Source organism: Cucurbita maxima, unplaced genomic scaffold (assembly GCF_002738345.1).
Source record: "Cucurbita maxima cultivar Rimu unplaced genomic scaffold, Cmax_1.0 Cma_Scf00048, whole genome shotgun sequence".
NCBI lineage: Eukaryota > Viridiplantae > Streptophyta > Magnoliopsida > Cucurbitales > Cucurbitaceae > Cucurbita > Cucurbita maxima.
Genome location: NW_019272064.1, coordinates 643,479 through 654,853, shown reverse-complemented (window position 1 = coordinate 654,853; position 11,375 = coordinate 643,479). Strand labels below are relative to the sequence as shown.

At 39.4% G+C, this 11,375-nt stretch overlaps 4 protein-coding genes and 1 non-coding gene across 5 annotated transcripts in view; 1 reads left to right on the top strand and 4 right to left on the bottom strand.

Annotated features, from left to right (window-relative positions):
• Nucleotides 1-102: 102 nt before the first annotated feature.
• LOC111471013 (pentatricopeptide repeat-containing protein At5g02860) lies at nt 103-2,990 on the bottom strand. Its single transcript, XM_023116686.1, has one exon. It carries the CDS (start codon nt 2,918-2,920, stop codon nt 434-436), a length of 2,487 nt encoding a protein of 828 aa, XP_022972454.1. The 5' UTR covers nt 2,921-2,990; the 3' UTR covers nt 103-433.
• A 673-nt stretch (nt 2,991-3,663) lies between these two features.
• Nucleotides 3,664-5,852, bottom strand: LOC111471082. The gene is made up of 2 exons (XM_023116775.1): nt 5,426-5,852; nt 3,664-3,990 (listed from the first exon to the last, which is right to left on the bottom strand). The coding sequence occupies exons 1-2, from the start codon at nt 5,723-5,725 to the stop codon at nt 3,874-3,876; spliced, it is 417 nt and encodes a 138-aa protein (XP_022972543.1). The 5' UTR covers nt 5,726-5,852; the 3' UTR covers nt 3,664-3,873.
• Nucleotides 5,853-6,900: 1,048 nt separating this feature from the next.
• LOC111471066 (pentatricopeptide repeat-containing protein At1g08070, chloroplastic-like) lies at nt 6,901-9,279 on the top strand. Its single transcript, XM_023116753.1, has one exon. The coding sequence runs from the start codon at nt 7,020-7,022 to the stop codon at nt 8,835-8,837; it is 1,818 nt and encodes a 605-aa protein (XP_022972521.1). The 5' UTR covers nt 6,901-7,019; the 3' UTR covers nt 8,838-9,279.
• A 497-nt stretch (nt 9,280-9,776) lies between these two features.
• LOC111471094 lies at nt 9,777-9,939 on the bottom strand. The gene has a single exon (XR_002715157.1). It is a non-coding gene; the product is annotated as a U1 spliceosomal RNA (small nuclear RNA).
• Nucleotides 9,940-10,313: 374 nt separating this feature from the next.
• The window catches only part of LOC111470982 (classical arabinogalactan protein 9-like), a 1,367-nt gene continuing 305 nt past the window's right edge, over nt 10,314-11,375 (bottom strand). Inside the window, exons 1-2 of the mRNA XM_023116647.1 lie at nt 11,046-11,375; nt 10,314-10,559 (exon numbers count right to left, since the gene is read on the bottom strand). The exon at nt 11,046-11,375 is cut by the window's right edge and continues 305 nt beyond it. Of these exons, the coding sequence (XP_022972415.1) occupies nt 10,476-10,559; nt 11,046-11,375 (414 nt within the window). The 3' untranslated portion in view covers nt 10,314-10,475. The remainder of the gene's footprint in view (nt 10,560-11,045) is intronic.

Genomic DNA, 11,375 nt, shown 5'->3' with positions numbered 1-11,375 from the left:
CAGAGGAACCACACATGATCTCATATCAATAATTAGTCTAACAGTCTTTTAAGATTTAAATCTCATTCTTTTTAGTAAATATCTAATATAGAGATCATCATCTATCAACACAATCAACCAGACATGGTATCATCTGACAAGATATTAAGAGTATATAATTCTTAGAAAAAGAGCTATGATTTTACTTACAGATGTTAACGCTGGTGCTTCCACACTTCTTTTATACAGAATATGGATATAATTATGCTGATCCCTCCACGATGAGCACCAAGTTTCCAGTCTAGTGTAGCATCAGGTCTTCCTACAAAGCCATAAAAGAGCATGGAAAGAGTAGGAATCTTCCATAGTTGACCTTCCGCACCCCGATTGAGCGGTTCGGTTCTTTCGGGTCTGAAGTAGGCATCTCCCACGATGCAAGCTGCAATGTTCATCGCTATGACCATTTCTTACTTAGACGCTCCTGCAACCTGCATTCTTCTTCTTTAGTTATGTGTGGGTCGAGATTGCGAAGGTTGGAGACGAAACTACTTGCCTCGTCCCGACGATTTAGTTTACAGAACCAATCTACTAGAGAGTTGTATGTGTTCTGATTCGGCCTACATCCATTCTTGATCATATACCTCACCACGTCAATCGCATCTACAAACATGGAATCAGCTGCATAGCATGAAATGAAGGTATTATACGTAATTACATCAGGGACGATCCCGAAGTCCTTCATCTCTGCAAATATCCGCGAGGCCTCTTTCATTCGACCATTTCGGCAGTAGGCGAAAATAACGGTATTAAATGAAATGATATCGGGCTTCATTCCTTTACCAATAATTTCCCTTAGGACTTCCTCTGACTTCTCAAAGTGCTCGGTACGACTGTACATGTACATTAAGCTATTGTATGTTGTTAAGCTTGGAGTGAAGCCGCTGTCGTTTATGAAGTTCAAAATTTCGTTCGTCTTTGAAACCATCCTTCTCCTACCATAAATAGAAACCATAGCGTTTAGAGTCGTTATATCGGGTGAATAACCTTGTTTCCTTAGTTCTAAGAAAGCACGTTCTGTCTCCGTCAAGAGATCGCTTTTACTATAAACCAAAACCAGTGTCTTCAAAAGCACAGCTTGAGGTTCAATATCGCCGGAATAGATCTCCTCAGCAAGTGCAGACATCCGCTCGATCTCTTTGCCATTGGCATAAGCATGAAGTAAAGAACAGTACGTTAAATCATTTGGTTTACACCTACCACCCTTCATTTCGGCAAGAACTTTCTCCGCCTGCTCCCAAAGGCCTCCCCGAGCCAACGCTGCCAAAACAGCATTGTAAGTCGACAGATCGGGAGTCACCCCGGCATCCAACATTCTTCTATAGATAGTCATTGCTTGATCAAAAGAACCACACCTGCTATAGGCACTCATGAGAGTGTTAAAAGTGTCCCTCTCAGGCACAAAACCTGCCCTCTTCATCTCTCTGAATACTCCTGAGACTTCAGAATCCATACCATTTTGTCCAAACACTGCCAAAAGTGTGTTCCAGGTAACAATATCAGGCACACACTCACATCTCTTAATTTCTTTGAAAACCTTCATCATCTCCTCGAAATTACCCCTGTTACCGTGCATCTTAATCAACGCATTGAACGTGCATATATTTGCTTGGCACCCCGCAGCTCTCATCTCCTCAAATACTCTCATCGCATAGTCGTCCTTTCCCGTCTTCTCAAAACCAGACAACAATGTGGTGTAAGTAAAAACATCAGGCTTAATCCCCTTCTCCACCATCTGTGTTTTTAGCTCCATAGCTTCGTCTAACAAACCACCCCGCGCATAAGCCGATATCAACGAATTGTAAGTAACAATACTAGGCGCAAACCCCCCCGCTTCCATCTCCTTCAAAACCTCCATGGCTTCCTTTGGCCGCCGAGACTTCCCATACACATCTAACAATGCATTGTAAGTAACCTTATCAGGACTAAACCCAGCTGCTTTCATCTCCTCAAACACCTCTGCAGCTTCTTCATACAATGACCCCCGACGACAACTACTAATAAGCGTATTATACGTATACGAATCCGGGGCAATCCCGGAACTCTTCATACTATCAACAAGAGCAGCAATCTTACTCCAAGGCATTCCCATTTTCCCATAGACATTCAAGATAACATTATAAGTGATTAAAGTTGGTCTACAACCTTCTTCTTCCAGTTTCTTAAACACCATCACAGCCTCTCTATACCTCCCATTATTAGCATAAGCAGTTATCAAAGAAGTATAAGCATAAATATCTATATTAACTCCATCATTTCGAAGCTCATGAAGCAAAGAAGAAGCAGAAGAAGCCCGACCCTCTTTACCAAGTACACTAATAATCACAGCAATCACAGAGCTACTCAAAATGGAAGCAAAATCCTCCCGATTGCGAACAAAATCAAACACACGCAAGGCCAATTCATTCTTCTTGTTAAACACTAACCCTTTGATTATCGCCGAAATGTCTAAGGAAACAGACTCGGAGGTGAAATTAAGTCCTTCGGGACTGGTTTCAAACAATTGAAGCAAAATTTCATTCAACGAGGAGGCATCGAATTCGGGGTGAAGTAAAGAATCGTGAATTCGCTGACCTTGAGTAGAGAGACGGTGGTGCGACCATGGCTTCCCGCGATTCGGGTCGCGGGACCGGCCGATTCGGCTGCGGGATTTGAAAGTGGATTTGGGAAGATGTGGTTGAGGGGAATAGGAGTCTTTATGGGGAAGAAGTAGGTCTTGGAGAATAGGGGATATGTGGGATGATGATGATGATGAAGAAGAAGAAGAGAGCGACGGCGGCGGCGGAGAAGAGTGTGAAGCGGGCTGGTGGTGGAAGACAGGGAAGAGGGGCTTGGAGGGCGGCGGATTGGGGAGGAGGAGGGGAAGAGCAACCTTGTCCGCCATTTTTGGCCACCGCAGAGCTTCGCGGGGTTGAGGATTTTGCAGTAGTGGGGTTTAACTGAAGTTGTGGTCTCTCTGGATTTGAAGATGAAGATATTTTAATTTAATTTAATTTTTTTTTTTTTTTACAGCAATAAATTTTATAAAATTTCTATTTTCTACAATTTTTTTCCTAAAATTTGAATTTATTCTAAAAAAAAAATTATTTTCACATTAAAAAACATTAAATATTAAAAAAAAAATTAAATATTTATTTCGGTCGATATTGTTTGAGTTTTCATTTTTAAAATTTAATTCTTATTATTATAATATTTTAATTTCATAAAGTTTTTGTATTAATATTATAATATTTATTTAAGTCGAAATTGTCCTTTTATGTGAAATATAATCGTTGTTGTACTAAATTTGAACAACATATAGAGACTAAAATGAAATCACAGGACTCGAACCGTGGGAAGTCATGAAATCGCAAGACCCAAATTGCGAAAGCCATGACTAAAATAAAACCGTAGGATTTGAATGAAATTTTAAACTTCGTAGGGTAAGACGAAAACCCTATAATTTTTCATGGGGTGCGTTTAGAAGCTCGTGTTGTTTAATTTTAGCAACTACACTATGACTAGCAACGACATACCAATAGATAATACCATGTTTCACCACGGAGTGACGGTCAAATTGACTAATATTTATACATCGAGGCACTCGAGACTAAGATAGGGCGAACGGAAGCAGAAAAAGCAGGCATGTAGAGTACAAAAGTAACACATTTTACCCAAACTAATGAGTAACAAAGATTTCCATAGAACAATCCCTACATAAACATGTTCTTACAAAAGCTTCTTCTCTATCCAACTACTTAACAAAAAGAGAGCTATGAACTGCAGGATTCAGTGAGCAGTGTACCTGAGCTACTCCCAAAACAAACAAACAAAGTTCATCTTCCGTTCTTCAAATCATCATAGAAAGTGGGAACTTATTAGCCCAGCAATCTCCAGAAACCCGACTTCATCTTTCCCTCCGAATATTTTCTTCAGCTTCTCGTCGCACATTATGATTTTCTTGTCGCTAGGTTTCTGTAAGAATGAAGAAATTATAATAAACAAAACAATGAATCGACTCGACTTCGGAGTTAGGGGTTCCATGATTTGAACCCCTGATAATTTCTAGGGAAATAACTACGTCCCAAATTATGATTTTCTTGTCACTGGGTTTCTATAAGAATGAAGAAATTATCAAAAACAGAACAACTAAACGACTCGACTTCGGGGTTCTGGGGTTTGTACCCCTGATGCCTAAGGAGCCAACTATGTTGCAAATTATGACTTTCTTGTCACTAGGTTTCTATCCGAATGAAGAAATTATCATAAACAAAACAACAAATCAACTCGACTTCGGGGTTTTAGGGTTCCGTGCTTTGAAACCCTGATTTCTAATGAGCCAACTACTTTGCAAATTATGATTTTCTTGTCACTAGGTTTCTATAAGAATGAAGAAATTATAAAAAAACAAAACAATGAATCGACTTAACTTTGGGGTTCTAGGGTTCATGAGCCAACTACATTGCAAATTATGATTTTCTTCTCACTAGGTTTCTATAAGAATGAAGAAGTTATAAAAAATAAAACAACGAATCGCCTCAACATTCGGGTTTTGGGGTTTCGTGCTTTGAACCCTTGATTTCTAAGGAGCCAACTATGTCGCAAATTATGATTTTTTGTCACTAAGTTTCTATAGGAATGAAGAAATAATCGAAAACAAAACAACAAATCGACTCAACTTTAGGGTTGTGAGGTTGTATGCTTTCAACCCCTAATTTCTAAACCCTAAACCCTAATTGCTAGCCGATATTGTCGTTCCCATATAAACTTTCCTTTTTGGGGTTTCCCTCAAGGTTTTTAAAACGCGTCTACGAGGGAGAGGTTTCCACACCCTTCGTTCCCATCTTCAACCGATGAGAGATCTCACAATCCACCCCCTTCGAGAACCAGCGTCTACGATGGCACACCGCCCGATATGACAACATCGGCTAGCGGTGGACTTAGGTGTACACTAACCTCCAAAACCCTCGTTTCAGACCAAGACATTTTCAAGCCATGCCAATACATCTTACAGCCTCCTCAGAACCAAACAACTCTGAGCAAAAATCTCCTAAACTTGCAAACTTCACTAATACAAAAGGCCACATTCTAAAGCATCTTGGAAACAAATGATTTATGAGTGGAAGAAACATAATCTAACGGTCATTAAAGAGTATTCTAGAAAGAAAACTGTAAGAAAATTCTAAAGAACAAGATCCAATGTCTTGTTCTGAAAGGAGATCTTGGATTAATTTCAGCACAAGATATTCTTCATCCATGGCGATACATCAAACAACAGAACTCAAGAAAAAAAATACCATAAACTTGAAGGATTATTCTCTGAAAACTAGTAACATCAACAGATGAATGAAAGAACAACGAGGAATGAAAAAAGAAAAATAAAAAACAACAGAGGAAGGAGAGAGTCTACCTGAAGATTATGTTCTTTAATGTGAGCCCAAATAACCTTAAGGGCTTGGGTACGAGAAATCTCGGGAGCACCAACAAGCGCCTGCATCTCCGGCGAAATCCTCCGGGGCTTCATGATGCCACGGGGCTGCCGGGAGGACGCAGTGGCCTGGTTGGAGGCGGAAGCGAAGGTAATGGTGCGGGAGAAGCGCAAATTAGGCAAAGGAAGTTGATAAGGATGCTTGACGGAGGAGACGACAGCGGAGGCTCTGGCGAGGAGGAGCGACAGCTCGCCGGAGACGAAGGTGGAGACGAAAGCCATGGCCGGAACTGACGACTGGTTGCGTGCACGTTGGAAAAATGGATAGAGCGAAGATGAAGCGGTGAGACGAGAAGCTCGAAAGTCGAAAGTCTGAACGCGCGTTAATCCATTCAGGTTAGCTGGAATTACAACAATGCCATTATTGGGCTCTGGGCCTATTCTGGAAAATGGGCCGGCCCAATTATGGTAAAAGTGGGCCGGCCTACTTATATGGATATTTTAGGGATTTCCTTATTTAATATTTCGGCTCAAATGGCAAATTTGGGGATTAAACCTATAAATAATATTTAGTAAATTTCTAAATTGAGTCTCTAACATCATGGTTGAAGGGATTAGAAAGAGTAAAAATAATAATGATAAAGTTCGTAAAACCCGAACCACGAACCGAATATTTTTTACAAACCCAAAATTATGTGTAATGAACTCCAAACTTGATCCAAATATTTTTTATTTCAGAAAATTCACCTAACCCGACTCGAAATACTAACTCAACCCAATCCAACCCCTATAATTTGGGTTAGGTCGGTTTGAGTTGTCGGGTTCAATATACACCCATATATAACAGTGAACGGTCCGACCTCTTAATTGAACTAAAAAAAATTAAATTACGAGTTTAGTTCATAAAAATTTAGATTTATGTCTAATATATTTATGAATTTTTTAAAAGATATTAAATTTTCAATTTTTATCCAATAAGTTCAGAATATTTAATATTTCGATAAATTTTAGATTTTGTGTAGAATAAATTCTTAAATTTTTTAACTTATATTTTTAAGCCTATTTTACATATGTTTATTAGATATAAAATTAAAATTTTAAGAATTTATAAAACACCATTTAATTGGATGTCCCATAAATTAATTAATTTAAAAAAATATTAAAAATTTAGGAACTTAATTCAAATTAAATAAAAATAAAATAAATATATGTCTATAATGGGATAAAAATATATTTTTTTTAATGAATAATAAATTTGGTTAATAGGAGAACTCATAAACAACTCAATTAATAAAATTTTCACTTAATTCAAATACAAAAAAACAATCCAAAACGCACCGTTTTAGTGTTCCACAAATTTTGGAAATTACATTTATTTTTATTTAAACAACATTGTTCTGAAAATTACCGTCCCGCCGGTGGTAGAAGAAAGTTTTTCGGTCGACTTTAGCCTCGCCGGAATTCTGAATTTCTTCCCGTAAAGATCTGTGTGCGCTTCTCATTCTGTTCTTTGTTCAGTGGATGAAGTTCATGATCGGGAAGTGTTCGATGATATGTCTCAGAAGCCAAAACGCAAATGGTTAATGGCAAATCTTATGCTATGCGCTCTTCGTGTATAAATCCTGAGTTCATCAATCTCTCCGACCTCCTCCAAGGCCGGATTAATAGTTCCCGCCTCCGTCAAATTCACGGCCGCGTCTTTCGTCTGCTGAAGCATCAGGACAATCTAATCGCAACTCGACTAATCGGCCACTACCCACATTCTGTTGGAATCAGAGTCTTCAATCAACTCCTACGGCCGAACATATTTCCTTGCAACGCGATTATCAGAGTACTTGCTGAATCGAATTGTTCGTTTCTTGCCTTTTCCATCTTCAAATCTTTGAAGCGGCTTTCACTTTCCCCTAATGATTTCACTTTTTCTTTCCTTCTCAAGGCGTTTCACCGTTCCAGCCATTCTCCTAATGTGAAACAAGTTCATACCCAGGTCATGAAAATGGGTTATTTGGGTGATTCTTTTATCTCCAATGCTCTTCTTGGAGTCTACGCGAGAGGTTTACAGGATATGTGTTCTGCACATAACATGTTCGACGAAATGTCTGAGAGAGAAATGGCTTGTTGTTGGACTTCTTTGATTGCTGGCTATGCTCATATGGGTCTTGTTGAAAAGGCTCTGCTGCTTTTTGTGATGATGATCAAAGAGAATATCCAGCCCGTGGATGACACCATGGTTAGTGTTCTATCTGCTTGTTCTAAGCTTCAAATTGCTGAAATTGAAAAATGGGTTGCAGAATTAACACAATTGATTAATGAATTTGCTTCCTGTGGTGATTCAATCAATATTGTTCTTGTTTATCTATATGGGAAGTGGGGGAAGATTGAGAAGAGTGAAGAAAAGTTCAGTGAAATTGTTGATAAGAGAAGTGCTATTGTTTGGAATTCAATGATAAATGCATATTTTCAAAACGGTTGCCCTGTGGAGGCCTTGACCCTTTTCCGTCTAATGCTTGAGAATCCCCATTGCAAACCCAACCATGTCACAATGGTTACCGTCCTTTCGGCTTGCGCTCAAATTGGAGATTTGCAGCTCGGTCGTCGGGTTCATGAAGCTCTCGAACACGGCGGGCGCAGAGGTATCATTGCATCAAACAAAATGTTGGCCACTGCATTGATTGATATGTATTGTAAAAGTGGGAGTTTGGAGAAGGCAAAACAAGTTTTTCATGAACTAATCTGCAAAGATGTAATCTCCTTCAATGCCATGATCATGGGCCTTGCAGTAAACGGCAAAGCCGATGAGGCATTGAAGCTTTTCTCCCAAATGCAAGAGTCTGATATAAAACCAACCACTGGAACATTCATTGGCTTACTATCTGCTTGTAGCCATTCGGGGTTTCTCGAACAAGGACATCAAATCTTCATTCAAATGGCTACCCGCTACTCGACGTCACCTAGTCTAGAACACTATGCTTGTTACATTGATCTCCTTGCTCGAGCGGGCTGTGTTGAGGACGCTCTTAAAGTTGTTTCAACCATGCCTTTTGAACCTAATAACTTTGTTTGGAGTTCTCTGCTGAGAGGCTGCCTGCTTCATTCGAGATTCGAGTTGGCACGATATGTTTCGAAAAAGCTTGTTGAAGTAGATCCTGAAAGCTCTGCTGGGTATGTAATGCAGGCGAATTCATTTGCCACTGATCTTCAATGGGATGATGTCTCGGCTTTGAGATGGTTTATGAGAGAAAAGGGTGTTCATAAGCAGCCAGGGCGGAGTTGGATCAGTATAAATGGGATTGTGCATGAATTCTTCTCGGCAACCAAATCACATCCTTGTGTTGATCTGTTATACAGTACGTTGAGTGAGCTTGAAAGGCAAATGAAGCTGGTAATCCCATAGAAAAGAAGCCTCACAAGGTATTGAATGCGTTTATCTAGCAATCATTTTACCTTTGTGAAATTTTGGGCGAAGATTCCAGGCAAGAAATCTGTAGGGATTGCTCTACAGAATTTTTTTTCCCTTACGGGAATTTGGAGGGCTCAAGGGTGCATACGGGAGCGAGGAATATAATCGTCGTTTTTGTCCCCGTTTGATTAAGAGGGATAAAGTACCTTCTCACTCATTCCCTCGTTCTCCATTTAAATGGGGATTCACCCCCTTATAATTATTGATAAACACTAGACAACTATATATTCCTTGTTTTTGTCCCCGTTTGCCTAAGAGGGATAAAATACTTGCTCACTCCTTCCCTCCATTTAAATGGGATTCACGATTGGATTCCTTCCCTCCATTTAAATGGGATTCACGATTGGATTCCTTCCCTCTATTTAAATGAGATTCACGATTGGATTCCTTCCCTCTATTTAAATGAGACATTTAAATGGGGATTCACGATTCACCAAGAACTCTCTCCACATTCTTGAGCTTCAACAACAATTTATTCAAGAACTCTCTCCTGGAATTCACGATTCACCAAGAACTCTCTCCACCAAGAACTCTCTCCACATTCTTGAGCGTCAAGAACTCTCTCCACATTCTTGAGCGTCAAGAACTCTCTCCGCATTCTTGACCAACATGGTCTTGAAATGTGCTTCAACAACATGGTCTTGAAATGTGCCTTCAACAACAATCTATTGGTTTTGAAATGTGCATAATAGTACCAAATAAAAGGAAAATGAGTACCAAACAACAAAACAAAGCTATTAAATTGCGTACTAACAAACAATGTTTTTAAAGTTGGTTGGTACAAAATGGCCATTCGAGATCTTAAAGTCACAGATCCATTTTACATAGAACTATTTTCTTTGTTCAAGTATAAATAAACTCGGACTGAAATTGACAGGGGCCGCGCGAACGCAGGCCCCCACTACCACAAATAACGACGTAGGTTCCGCCACTTTGGGCAGACCTTAGACGGGCACCCCTCCCACAGTGCAATGGAGGTCACCGATCTAGGCCATGAGCCTTCATGATCGCCCATTGACCCCGTCCAGGTAAGTATGTTGCAACGCACCTCTCCCATCATATTTATAGGCCCCCCATACAGCCACCTCCTCCACTTTTTCGATGTGGGACAAGTATAACCAAATTTAGCTTCTCTCCTTTCACCTCTTGGCTAGTAAAAATGTCCTATTCTCAATTCTTCACCCAAATTTTTTACCTCAATTTTTTAAACCTTATAGTAAAAATTTACTGTAAAAACTAGTTCTACCATTCAAATTTTCGATCATTATTTTAATATCATATATATTCAGTTATCGAAACCCGACACATCTAAAACATTTTTCAGCATAACATTTCAGATACACGCTTTGAGTGATTCGAATCCATAATTTTAAAACGTCCCAACATTTTTAAACTGAACTAAGTCAAAAGAACGGAAGGGAAGAAAATGGGTATTTATATATATATGGAGATCAAAAGTCCCAAACAAGAAATGGGCTAATAATAATAATAATCAAAATGAAATGAAATAAGGAACAGGCAAAATGAAGAATAATGAAAACCCAACATAGACAGCATAAAAAAGGAAGAAATCTAAGCCATCATCAATACATATCCCATTCCAATCAACATGCTCCCCAACACTGTCTCCTTTCTCCAACTTTTCTCCACTCCACTCTGCAAATAATAATAATAATAATAATAATGTCCATCAACCCGACATATCGTGTTAGCATTTTCATGAATATATGTTCGATGATAATGACTAACAAAAAACGTAGCGTGAAATGCAAGAAGATCTAGAAGTTTTCGTTCATGTTCTTGTCATAAAAGTTTACAAGCTTTAAAGGCTTTTAATTTTGTGTGTATTAATTAGCTTATAAGTTGATTTCTATATAATTTTAAAATAAATTTTATATGTAATAGGACGGTAAAATTTTAATTTACATGGAATCTAGGATCGAAGGTCTATAAACTCTTGATTTGTGTAGGATAATTTTAAAATTAAAAAAATGTAAAAAATGAGTTACATTTTTTTGGATGAATCTAAAAAAAAATTATTTGAAAATGTAGAATTATTAGTTTAATAACATCAAAATTTAAACTTTAAAATTTTAGTAGAAGATTAATGTATGATTAGTGGAAGTATATAATGAAGCTTACATTGTCGTTTTGAGATGGGGTAGGAGATTCTGGGCCGGCGGGTCCTGGACCCTCCGCGGATGGCATCGGCGGGCTCGAAACTGGGGCCGAACCTGGAGCCGCCTTCAACTTCTTCTTACTGGGTGCAGGAGCCGGAACCGCCGCTGGTGGTGATGCCAGTGGTGCAGGAGGTGGAGTGGCTGGTGGTGGGGTTGCAGGTGGAGGAGTTGCCGGTGGTGGGGAAGCTGGAGGAGGAGTGGCTGGTGGTGGGGATGCCGGAGGAGGAGTGGCTGGTGGTGGGGATGCTGGAGGAGGAGTGGCTGGTGGTGGGGATGCTGGAGGAGGAGTGGC